Here is a 13,137-nt window from a genome sequence, read left to right as displayed (position 1 = left end):
AGGGGGCTTCATACCTCTTATCCTGTAACTCTGTGCACTTCAGGGTTAAGAAGGCTGAGAAGCTCTCAGCCTTAAAGTTGGCACAGTTTCACCTGGCAGTGAAGGCCATTGAATTATAAGTTATGGCTGCCACCTGGGCACTTTTGCTCCCTGGAGACAGGGGACAGGGGACCAGAGGACAAGGGGACTCATCATCTTGGTAGAGGTAATTGAACTAATCACCAGGACAAAGTAGGGCTGTTGATACACAATGGGTCAGGGAGGAATAGTATAGAACCCAGGTGACCCACTTGGGCTTCTTTCGTCCTTTCTTGCCCATTTATGATGGTAAAAGAAGAGGTATAACAATGCTATTCTGCAAAAGGCACATGTCTTAGTCAGTTTGGGCTGCTATAGCAAAATACCATGACTGGGTGGCTAAAATGGCTAACATCTCTTTCTCAAGATTCTAGAGGCTGGGAAGTGCAAGATCAAAGTGCAGAGAGATTTGGCATCCAATGAGGACTCTCTTCCTGGTTTACAGACAGCTGCCTTCTTGCTGTACCCTCTTATTCTAAGGGCACTAATCACATCATGAGGGCCCCATCCTTTATACCCTTATATAAATGAATTATTTCCCAAAGACCCCCACCTCCAAACACCATCACATTGAGGACTGTGGTTTCAACATATGTATTTCAGAAGGACATAAACAATCAGTTCATAGCAGCATGGTGATCAGGACTCAGACCCCTTAAGGTTGAGGATTTAGATGAAATCACCAGGAAAGCCATTGAGGCTGACACAGGTAGTATCTGATGATAAGAAGAATCAAGAATGGGTGATGAAGGGAGAGAAAATGAGTATCAGTTTTGGTCCGTAGATTCAGTGCAGCTGTGGTGGCTGAAGTTTTTCCTCCTCCTCTTCTAATTTTTCCATCAGGAAGACAAAGGTCTGGAACCTGCAGGAGATGTGCCATGAATTCTCATGAACAAGTGGACTGTGGTGATGCAGAGATGAGTCAGCTGGTCTCTTTTCAAGGAAGCACTTGCACCTGAGCTAGGACAGTGCAGTCAGTAGACAGCCTCCAACTGCCAGCCCCTTCAGGGTCTTCCCCAGCGACAGAGAGTCATGTCCTTCCCAGGGGAGTCCACATCTGGTGACTGGACATTTCTAGGACAAGCTTTGATCCAGAGCTGCTGGGAAGGCCAGCTGAGGCTTTGTGGGGGCTGCACTACAGGTTTGTTTTCTCCCTCTGCTCAGTCTTCTTTTCCTCTCCCTTCTTTTCACAGGTGTTAATCCTTAATATACGTCCTGCATCCAAATATGTTTCAGCATCTGCTTCCAGAGAACTCCACCTGCTACAGGCTATATACTTTGGAAATCAAAGAGAAACTCACTTAACTTGGTAATTTGGGGCAAGTTGTTTCACTCTCCTGAACTTCCATTTCTTCATTTGTAAAATAGGGTTAATATTTGTCTCCCAGGGTTGTGTGAGGCTTCAAAGAGATGGAGTGTATGAATCAGCTGGCACAGTGCTTGGCATGTAACAGGGCTCAATGTGTGCTGCAGTTTGACTGTTGTTGAAAAGGGAGGAGCCTCAGAAACGGACCACCTCCCATGCTGACACAGCCTTCGGAGTTTTTTGTGGCTGATAATAATAATGCTTTATTCTTACATAGCATAAACTGTGAGCCAGGCCCATTCTGAGTGCTTTGCATCTAGTAAATCATTTCACCCACCCAACAACCAAGTTAGGCAGGCATAGTTTCTAGTCTCTTCTTACAGATAAGGACATGAGGCCCAAAGCAGTTCATGAGCTGCTCTCAGGTCCCAAACATCAGAAGGGGGAGAGCAAGGCTCTCATCTCATGCAGGCATGGACCAGAATCTATGCTCTTGCTTGAGAGTCTATTGTCCCTAGGTTGAAATTTATTTTACAAAGAACTTAAGGCAGAATGAGATAATCCTGCCTCTCACCTCCCACTTGCCTATGACACTCTTCCAGAATCAACTTTTCTAAATAGAAAAGAGGAACAGATGGGCTGAAGTTGATTAGTCTTTTGAGGGAGGGAGAATCCAACATCTTTGTATCCTTGGGGCTGAGGACCCCTGACCACTGGGAATCATGGCAGAGTGAGATACTGACAATGGCCGCTTCCTTGCATAAATCCAGGTATCTATAAATGATTGACTCAACTTTTCAACGTCTTTATTTGCCTAAATTAACAAAATAGGGGTTAAATGCTATTTTCAGGTAAACTGCTTTTCCATTGAAGCAGAAAGCAATATTCACAACATGGGGCGCTATACACTTGGAGTTTTAGTTTTTAAATAGCAAACCAGAGTTCTGTACAAAATTAACATTTGTTGTAACATTGTCCAAATACGCAAAGGATTTTCAATGTTAGCTCTGTTACATTTTGTTCCAGAAAATCAGACAAAGATCATAATTCAAAACACAATGTTAATATTTTATTAAATGCCTTCAGGGCTTAATAAATACAATGTGCACACTGAGCTTTCTCATGCAACCACTCATATACAAATACACTGGTTACTCTTGGGGGTTTGTGAAAGGTCAGCCTCAGTCTTATGGCCAATGCAGAGTCAAATTTTTAAAAAGAAAGAATAAGAGAGGAATTGAAAGGCAACAAGAATGATAATCATAGGAGTGAATAAATAGGATAAAAGAAAAATATGCCACTTGGCTGGTCCATTGGTTGTTTAAAGTGACAGTGTTCAAAAGCCTAGAAAGCATTACAGTGACCTATTTTCAGAGTGTTATAGTGTGATCAGTGTCGTGCAGTCCTAGCCTTGGTGTGCTTGGTTTTCTGAGATGGCCCCATGGCTCTCCTTCAGGTTAATCCGTTTGTTGGGCAAGGCTGGCCAATGCCTTCCTCAGCTCTGTGCTCATGCATGGGGTGTACATATAATTTCTCACCCAACCTCGGATACTTTTGAGAATAAAAGTGACATTATTAGTAATGACCCCTGGGACAAGATGTCTTAACCAGGATTATCCCAGGAAAACTAGGATGTTGGTCACTCTACAAAATCAAGACTTTAGGTTAGGTTTTCAGAAGATCAGTGTTATATTAACCATCATGTTAGAGCTAATTAAGTCTCTCATACCCAGAGTCAAAAACAAAAAACAGGCTTTGGAATGCACTCTATAATGAATTTTTGTTACGGGTCCTAGACCCTACCCTTTTCCCCCAGCCAAATAAACTTTTATTTGGAATGCTAGCATTCCAAACAGATGAAACTTGAGCCACTCTGAGTGAAACGAGCATGGTCACTAAGGGTTTCTCCTCCCCAGCAGTTCTTCAGTGACCTACGGTCGACCTCTGGCTCTTCAGAACACAGTTGAAAAGCCACTATTCTAGACCACACTCTCTTCATCTCAACATTAACTGGTTCCTCATAAATTCTCCTGCGATTTGATTTGATTGGAAAGGACTAGAGCCTGCTACCCCGTTTCCCCGAAAATAAGACATCCTCCGAAAATAAGACCTACTTACAGGAAAGATAAGACGTCCCCTGAAAATAAGACCTAGCACATCTTTGGGAGCACACCTTAAAATAAGACAGTCTTATTTTCGGGGAAACAGGGTACTCTAGATTTTCCTGGTTCCCCTTCCAGCTGGGCACACTCAGTCCCAACTGGCAATCTATAGCACGTGTGGTCAGGCCCAGCACGCAGTAGGCCCACAGCATGCAGCTGCCGTATGATGTAAGTGGATCCTGAGAGCTGGAGGCCTCGCAGACCACTCTGCCAGCCTCCTAGGCAACTTCAGCAGAGGCACCAATGAGCTAAGTTAATCACGAATGGAAGGGAACTTGACCTTCTGAGGAATTGGAACTCTTGGCCCCAAGTTGTGCTTGTAACCACAGAAACCCACATCTTCTCTACTCCACCCCCTTCACAGGTGTGCTGACCTCAGGACGTGGCAGCTTTAGCTGCTGATGGTGGTGAGGCTGAAGGAAGGGGTTTGAGGCAAGGTGGCAGGAAAAATGGGTCAGGGACTGACAAGAACGTGGTAATGATAAGGCCCATGGGGGAGCACCTGAGCCCATGGAAAAGGCTGGCACTGCAGCTCGACAGGGACGTGTTAGAGAAATGTACTGGGACATTTCTGGGAGAAAAGAAAAGCAAAATGGGAGAAAAGAAACAATAACAAACAATACCTAGCTCTACTACAGGAGCTGCAAGTACCAACCAAGAGGCAGTTTTTACAGAAACCCAGGCATAGTACCAAAGGGTCACTTCTTATGGCCAATCACATTCACAACACCCTCCCAGTGTCACTCTCCTCAGTGTCAGTGCTAGTAAGGCCTCCTGGATTGGCCCAGCACACCCTTTTAGCTGTCGTCACTCCCTGGAATCATGGTGCAAGCATCTCGGAGGAAGTAATAGTCATCATAGGCCAGCCGTGCATTTTTCAAAATACAAGGTGACCATAAACATCACAGGCATCATCTTCCAGTACAAAAAGTGTGCATCTATCATGTGTGCGCGCCCCCTCATGAGGCTCTTGGGAACAGGTCAGAAGGCCTGGGTCAGCAGTATGATTGTGTGGTCTCCTGCTCTTTCCTTAATGAGTCTGAAGCCAGGAGCAGAAATATTTACAGATTCCCTGGGAAGAGTCCTGGAAGCCCCAGGACCTGGTGAGTGCTATTTTGGCACAGCCAATCTTTCTCAGTCTTGGCTGCACACAAGAATCACCTGGGGCAATTTGGAAACTGCAACTCTTGGGGCTCCGCTCCAAACCAATTAAATCAGACTCTAATTCGGGGATTGGGGGGCGAAGCCTTGGGTGTGGTATTTTTTAAAAGGCTTTCCCAGATGATTGTAACATACAGTCTGTACTGAGAATGCAGCCGGCTCAGAGGCTTCCTTACTAGTGATGAGCTGGTGATTATTTTAATACCCCCAATAAGTCAGAGCTTAGATTTCAGAAGAATTCCTCAAGATCACCCCCTGAGGTCCAACACGGAGCAGTGATGCCCTGCTCACTGGTGACGACACTTCCTGCAGCTGTCTCATGGAACATGAAGCTTCAGAGGCAGCTGGTGATGGTTCGCATGAGGGAACTCTACTGGGGACACGGGGTGGTCTGGAGACCCAGGATCCCTGAGCAGTCTCAGGTCATCTGAAAATACGCTCCAAACGCCCTGACCCATGCAGTCAGCAAAAGCAGAACAAGAGACTCCAAGCATCCCAAGCAGAATCTAAGTATTGCTGGTTTTCCAGGAGTCACAATTACTCGCCTTCTCCTAAAATTTTATCTTCTATCTGTGGCAACAACTTGAAAACATCCCCTTTAATAGCTCATCCTCCTGGGTCATTTCTTGTCTTTTTGGTTATTTAATAAAGGCTATTTTTTATATATACAACTACTAATATGTTCATCTATCTGGAAAAATATAACTTTCACTCACTGAACTAAATAGTTAATAAGGTAACACATCAAGCACCGTTTTTGGTAACTAGAAATTTACCAGGTATTGCCTATTAGTCAAAGGAAAAATAAGAGAATTTCTAAGCACCTCAGCACCAGCTTACAGTGAGATATGTGGCGTATGTGCAGCTCTTTATGCTACAAAGAATATCGCTGCAGAAGCCCCTGCACCGTGGCAGCCCTCTCAGGGTCCTGGAGAACCACCTGAGAAGCTTTTGCGTTACCTAGGATGGTGCCCGCTCATTAGGTCTGAACCATTTGTGAAGACTGGCACTGCCCGCCAGCCCCCAGCAAGTGGCAGTTCACGCAGAAAGCTATATTCCAACTGCCCACTTCCCCGAATGTAATCTTAAAGCTGTCCACTTAGATACCTAAAAGCACTGCTTGTTTTTCCATTTTCCTCTCCAGTAATTCTTTTAAACTCCCATCTCTGTGCTTGAAGTATAAGTAATCAGAAAAAGAAGGGCCCCGCCGGGTGCTCTGAAGAGCCCTGAGGCTGAGACTCTCGTCCCTGCGGGCACAATCTCTCTCCGGGCCGCCCTCCGCCCCGCAGTCGCCAGCGCTCCTCTCCTCCCGCTCTTCTCGGGGCACGTCCTCCTCCTCCTCCACGGGGCGCGCTTCCCCTTGCGCCTCGGGGCCCTGGTCGGGCTTGATGGACAGATCCTGGGGCGCGCAGAGCTGCTGGCTCTGGGGGCGCAGGCCGGGCCTGTAGGGCTCCGCCTCACAGCCTTTGTCTTCCTCGTCCTCCTCGGGACAGGGGCTGCCTCGGGCGCTCTCCCCATCCGACTGGAAAGCAGTCTCCTTGGCCTCGCGCTTCTGGGACAGGTCGAAGGGTTCCTCTTGCTCCAAACTCCGCAGGACGCCGGCTGTCTGCGCCAGGGCGATGCGCCCCCTTCCCAAACCTAGGGGAGCAGAGCGAGAATTTATGGGCCGCCCCATGAGTGCAGACCCAGTGCCGCTGTATGTATTCTGACTGCACATTTCAAAAACAGCCTTCCCAGTAAGGGTGCAGACGCGGCAGGCTGGTCACAGACAGCGTCTGAATCGGTGTAACCCCTTTCAGGTGAATTTGGCAACGTACACCAAAAACTTTAAAAATAAGCCTTGACTTCAAAGCAATTACATTACTGAGAATTTAAACTGTAAAAATAGGCAGGCAGGTGCACAAAACGTTAAGTGTGAAGATGGTTATCATCACATTTCTTTATTATAGTGAAACTGTGAAGACTAGTTTTGTATTTAACAATAGAGGTTCTGTTAAATAAATAATGATATACCCATAGGATGAACCATGTGTAAGTGATGCAGAAACCTACTAAGGATTATAAAAAGGTAGGCTCTATATATTTAGATAAAAAACATGTGTGTGTGTGTGTGTGTGTGTGTGTGTGTGAATGTGAATGTATAATGCAGACCCGATTTTATCTGTCTAGCTAGCTAATTCCATCAAAACATGTCTGGAAGGACATGATGAAAAATTGATAAAAATTGTCTTCTAACTTCTAATGTGTTTCTTATTTTATTTCTCATAGTGAGGATATATTTTACCATAAGAAAAAGGTAAAGCAATCATAAAGGTATTTTCATCTTGAATAAATAAAAGAGATTCCGTCTGGGGCTGTGGAGGCGGCCCATGACTGTGGTCCCTGTGCAGACAGAGCAGAGTGGGCAGAGAGAGGTTCTCAGAGGCACTCACAAAGGCCCTGCTCTCAGTGATTTGGGGGGGCTCACTGTTAGTTTCAGTGTGAGGACCTGTAGGTATGGGCTTTGCTGCATGGTAGTGTTTCACTGGATCAGGTCTTTAAGGCCCTGAGCAACAGTCAGGATGCCGAAGGAAACATCAGAGGGGAGGGGTCCCCGGGTGTAGCCTGACAAAGCTTCTAGGGTGAGAGTGTAAAAAGGAAACATAGAGGAGCTGTTGCCTAACTTTACAGACTTTGTGTTATTGTCAGGCAACAAAGCTGTTTATATCTTTAATCTTGTCCGGGAAGAGGGAGGACCTTTTAAAGATTTTTGAGTCATTTTGAAAACTAGAGTGAAAAAAATGGTAGATGAGAACATCAAAATTGTTGAAAGTCTATTCAAAAATTTTAAAGCAACTCTCCGAAATATGATGCTTTTTATCTTTCCAGAACGACAGAGCCATTTGGTGCCTTTTAGGATTTGAGGGTCAGCATGGGGCACAGCCCAGTGGCCAGGTCAGGCTTCCAGAGGGAGCATTTTCTCCTCATGGCCTTGTCTGTCTCCTGTCCTGAGGATTGAGCACACTTCGCCTCTTCTGGAAAAAATCCAGGCCTTGCTTGGGAAGTGGCTCAGGCAACTAGAGAGTCAGTGAATACAATTCAAGAGAAAAACATTCTCAGGATTTGTTTCAGGGCTTTTGCATAAACTCCAGCCCTTGTTTTGTGATGATCCAGGAGTCACCATAAACTCAGTGAGTGCTGGGAAAACTTGAAAGCTACAACTATTTTGTTTCATTCTGTGTGTGTGTCTGTGAACTTGAATTCTGAACATGTGTGCCCATTTGACTACCCCCTTCTATAAGATGGGCAAGAAGTAGCAAACGCAAACATAGCACCCCACATTGTCGCCTAGGGTAGGGAACACTAGTTCAGTTTAGAAATTCTTGAGTTGGAGTCCCAGTTCTGCCTTCAGACTTGCCATCTAACCACAAGCAGTTTATGTGACACCTCTAGGCCTTGGTCTCCTCTTACATGAAATGAGAATGACACAGTCTCTTTCCCAGATGAGCAAAAATTGTCCCTCAGGCATTTCACCCTGTGATTTGATCCTCCTAGTGATCAAAAGCAGTTCATAAGATTTTGTAAATTACATGTAAAACTGTTTTCTCTCTTCCCCAGCAGACCTCCTGGAGCAGTGATTTTCAACAGGTGTGCCTTGAGAGGATCTTAAGTGTGGCGCGAAATTTTTTAAAGATTATTCATTAAATTATTTTTGAAAGAAGTTGAAAGCACAGTATTTTTTTTTTACTCTTTTTTTGATCAACATAATTTAAGCATGCCATTGAAGTTTAGCTATGGGCTCAAGTGTGCTGTGAGATAAAAAAGGTTGAAAAACACTGGCCTAGGGAGAAAGGTCATCTCATTCCCCTCATATCTGCCACTGCGTGTGGCTCACTGTGTGGGACAGAGGCTCGTCTACTGCCTGTTTATTGCTGGACTGGTTGGTGAGGCAACTAAGAAGCAGCCCACTGAGTCCAGGAGATCTGGAACAAACTCTCTCCACTACTAAGGGCCCTGGACTGAGAAGGAAAAAGGGGTGAGACCTTTTCACTGGTTCAGTTGGGACTTAGTTGGGAGACGTAAGCCCTTGCTCTGCTTACGTCAGCCCTCCCTGCCATAGCAGGAAAATTATCCTAGAGTGTGTCTGGGCATGAATGGGTAGGGGAGACCTCATTGGCTACAATTATCCTTGAGTGTGTCTGGGCGTGGATGGGTAGGGGAGACCTCATTGGCTACAACACACTTCTGCCAATAGCAGAGCTTACAGACCTGGCTTCTAAAAGGGAAAGAAAAAAATCACATGCCTGTTCAGAAAGGTCTGGATTCAAATCCCGACCCTGCCACTTTTAAGTTGAGCAACTTTGGGAAAATTAATCTGTAAAACAGAGATAACAGAACCCCCCCACCCCCACCAGTCATGAAGATTAAGGGAAACAAGGCATCTGGGGCAGTGTCTGGAACAAAGGAACAATAATGGTACCGACTGACATGAACGTTGCATTCCAACCTCCTCTAATTCACTTTTACTTCCTTCCTTCAGATATTAGCATTATAAATCTCTTCCTGGTATTCTGCTATGGTCTTGAAAATTTTGCTCCCCTTTTTGATAAGACTAACCTCTCCCTCAAAGTGATGACCCATAAAAACAAATTCAGGTCCCGCTGGTTACCCACCAGACTGATGAGGAGCAGTTCGTTTTGGCAGAGTGATTACCTTGAGAATGAAGGCCCCGTTCCATGACGCCGTGCTTGACCTTCATGTGGCGTGTCAGGTTCCCCTTCAGGGTGAATTTGCTTGGGCAGTAGAGGCACTTGAAGGGCTTGCTGTCTGAGTGCAGGTGCATGTGGCCCATCAGGTTGTGCATCCGGTTAAATTCCTTCCCACAGAGCTGTCGAAGACAGTGATGAGAAGACAGGTTACTCTGCCAGGGTAACCCCCATCCAGGCCCCAGGAAGACAGAGTGGTGAGACCAGCCAGGTGTGGTGGCTCATGCCTGTAATCCTAGCGCTCTAGGAAGCCAAGGCGGGTGGATTGCTTGAGCTCAGGAGTTTGAGACCAGCCTGAGCAAGAGTGACACCCCATGTCTACTAAAAATAGACACACTAGCTGGGTGTTGTGGTGTAGCACCTGTAGTCCCAGCTACCTGGGAGGCTAAGGCAAGAGGATCAGTTGAGCCCAAGAGATTGAGGTTGCTGTGAGCTATGATGATGCCATGGCACTTTACCCAGGGCAACAGAGCGAGACTGTATCTGAAGGAAAAAAAAAAAAAAAGAAAGAAAAGAAAAGAAAAATGCTGCAGCCTATGCCACTTTTATTTAGTTTGGACCTTGGCATTTTGGCATTTTAAACTGCTTAAAAAAAAAAAATGTTCCCAGGGAGGTCAGGAAGGGGCAAGATCTTCCCAGCCTCAGAGGTGGAACAAGTAGGGATGGATTCATAGGATTTGTTCCCAGAGTACAGGGATTTTTTAAACTCCAGATAACCATCTCAAAGTTTGTAAAGCTTCTTTTGAATGAAACCTTTGGAAAATGAGGAGAGTTGATCTAAAAAGTAGTAGTTAAAGTATGCTGCCGTTAGGAATGAGGATACAATGTTTAGTATTTAGAACATGGAAGGCATTATTCAGAGTCTATCATGGAATCTCCTATTTAATGCTCATACCAATCCAATGACACAGGTGCTTTTATCATCCCTGTTTCACAGATGGCCAAGCTGAGGACTTAGATCACTTCGCCAAGGTATACAACTAGTAGGTCTGAGCCTAGGACAATGAGCTCAGGCCACTGGACACCAGAGGCCATGGGTCAACCATCATACCACACTGTCTCCCCCCAATATAATTCTTCTGTTAGACTGTATCAACTAATGCTTTTCCAGTTTTTAAATTTGCTAATTATTAGGATGGATTTCAAAGTCACCAAGAACAAAAAGACATCTACAGACAGTGTGTCTTTTCTCTGGGTAGAAATTTGAATTGGGGAGAGTATTAACTCAGGTATACAAAAAGTAAACATGTTTTCGTTATCTCTTTCTTTTTCATCATTTGTATTTCCATCAAAGTACAAAGGCATGATGGACCACAACAGGGGTCCTCTAAGTTCTTTTGGAAAAACAGAACCTTCTTTTCACAGGCACTGATGCAGATGTGGAAAGCGTTAAGCAGCTGCTTGGATGATGGTTTGTTGTCCCCAAGCCTTAGTACAGTGTGATTTGGAAACTCTAGCCCTTCCTTGGCTGTGCTGGGAAGAACACGAAGAAGGATTTGGGGTTTGTGCTTGGAGTGTTATTTGAGGAGCATTCTTCTTCCCTTCCCAGAGGCCAGTGGAGCTGGGACAGCAATATGCCATGGGGAGAGGATTCGAGGTGTGGAGTCCGCTGAAGCTTACTCCAGTTTTCCTTTCTCACTGAGATAGCAGGACCAATGTTGGAAACTTTGGACTGAATTTTTATAAATGAAGGCAATATTTTCTTCAGGTGGCTGGGGAGGTGAGAATTGAACTGGCCTCGGAAGAACAGGTCAACCTAATAAATGATGATTCAGGAAATTAGCCTAAGAGAATCGTGGGTGATAAGAATAAACCAGCCTGGATTATGCATTAGCCACAGAAAATCCACGTATGGATAATGAATGGTCAGTTCTGTATTTTTGAATGATTCATCTTCGGGGATTTTAAGTACTGTTCCCTTTTTTGCTTCCTTACTGGTAAGAAGGAATTTGGCATAGTGGATAGGGTTCTGGTGCTCACATTTAGAATACCTGTGTGCCACATTTGTTGAAAATGGCAACCCAAGAGAGGAAAAGGTGAGAGAGTTGATCTAACTCCGATTTCCTCTAGAGCAATATGTGGCGTAGATACTTGTTTTCTTTTAGTCACAATGGAGGTAATTTATTAAGCTATATCAATCTGTGGCTCAGTTTTACACGTGTGTAAAAGTTATGGTAGAGGTGTTTATTAATTTAGTTTACCCACTTCTCCCTCAGGACAAAGGAAAAAAGAAAGCTTTGAATCCAGACATTAGACATTAGGTATTTCTATCCATGCATCATTTTTTGAAAAAGTATACTGCATTGGGTTTGTGGGATGGTTCCTGATTACTCCGAGTGATGTTTCTGGTGTAATTGCTGAGTCTGACCAATAGTTTATTTCAGGTATGTTCTTGCCCAGTAGGCTGAAACATTCATGAAGGCTTTGCTGACCTTTTTATAGTATTCCCTGCCTAGTATCAACCTGACCGACACATGATAGGTCCTCAGTAAGCATCTGCTGAGTGAGGAAAGGGATATTGCAGCAGCAGAACTGATGAAAGAAAAAGCCATGAATGGTTAGCACAAGGCATGTAGGGTCAGAGAAGCTGAAGGCTGGAAGATCGGTTAGGCTACTGCACTAGGCCAGGCATGAATGGGGTCTCATGGTCCTATAGGCCAGAGAGAGGTCATTGAAAGGAAGTCTTGGGTGCCTTCTGCAGTTGGCTCTCATAATGGGAGGAACTTCTCTTTCAGTAATTATCTGTGGTTCCTGAGGTATCAGAAAGCTGGATTGGTCTGAAAGAGTTTTATAAAAGAGATGGAATTTGAGCCTAACCTTGAAGAATGTGAGAGTGCCCTTTGTTTTTATTTTGACATAAAGATAAAGTCTCTTCATTAGCTATTTTCAGACACTTCAGTCAACCCTACCCTATAGGCAAGGTAATTACAACCTTTGTGGTAAGGATCAACTGTTTGTTGCTGCCACACTTGTTTGGGACTTTGGGTGCAATGCAGGTCCCATCCACCCCCGAACTCCACACATAGAGGCATGTGTTCACCATAATGGCGTTTGGGGCTCGAAACAGCATCACAAGTAGTCTCTGACACAAGGGATGCCTTCCTTTTCTTTCTTTCTTTCCTTTTTTTTTTTTTTTTTTGAGACAGAATCTCACTATGTCACCCTCGGTAGAGTACTGTGGCATCACAGCTCACAGCAACCTCAAACTCTTGAGCTTAAGCTATTCTCTTGCCTCAGCCTCTCAAGTAGCTGGGACTACAGGTGCCCACCACAATACCTGGCTATTTTTTGGTTGTAGTTGTTATTATTTAGCAGGCCCAGGACGGGCTCAAACCCGCCACCCTCGGTATATGTGGCTGGCACCCTACTCACTGAGCTACGGACACTGAGCCTGATGCAAGGGGTGCCTTCCTTTCCTTTATGGCCAACCTCTGAATCAAGCACAGGGCTACCCACAGTGTGCTTAATGAGAATGAGTATCAAAGTATTTGACTGGGGCAATAAACAAGTCAGGAAAATATCGTGACCTCTTTGCAAAGTTCTAAAAAGCAGGTTTCTTCCTTCCCACGCCACTCCTATGGAGATTAATTTGCAAGCTAAAATCCTCAGTGGGAGAAGGTTAGAGCCAATTCACTCTGGACCTGAGATGCCTTTTATAGTAGGTACCAGCTCCTTCCTCTCAGTC

At 45.0% G+C, this 13,137-nt stretch overlaps 1 protein-coding gene across 1 annotated transcript in view; it reads right to left on the bottom strand.

Moving 5' to 3' along the window:
* Nucleotides 1-2,178: 2,178 nt before the first annotated feature.
* ZNF366 (zinc finger protein 366) overlaps nucleotides 2,179-13,137 on the bottom strand; it is a 69,446-nt gene continuing 58,487 nt past the window's right edge. Inside the window, exons 5-6 of the mRNA XM_053589001.1 lie at nucleotides 9,400-9,574; nucleotides 2,179-6,345 (exon numbers count right to left, since the gene is read on the bottom strand). Coding sequence (XP_053444976.1) covers nucleotides 5,807-6,345; nucleotides 9,400-9,574 — 714 coding nt within the window. The 3' untranslated portion in view covers nucleotides 2,179-5,806. The remainder of the gene's footprint in view (nucleotides 6,346-9,399; nucleotides 9,575-13,137) is intronic.

This window comes from Nycticebus coucang, chromosome 1, assembly GCF_027406575.1.
Source record: "Nycticebus coucang isolate mNycCou1 chromosome 1, mNycCou1.pri, whole genome shotgun sequence".
Lineage (NCBI taxonomy): Eukaryota > Metazoa > Chordata > Mammalia > Primates > Lorisidae > Nycticebus > Nycticebus coucang.
This window is presented reverse-complemented; position numbering and strand designations above follow the sequence as displayed.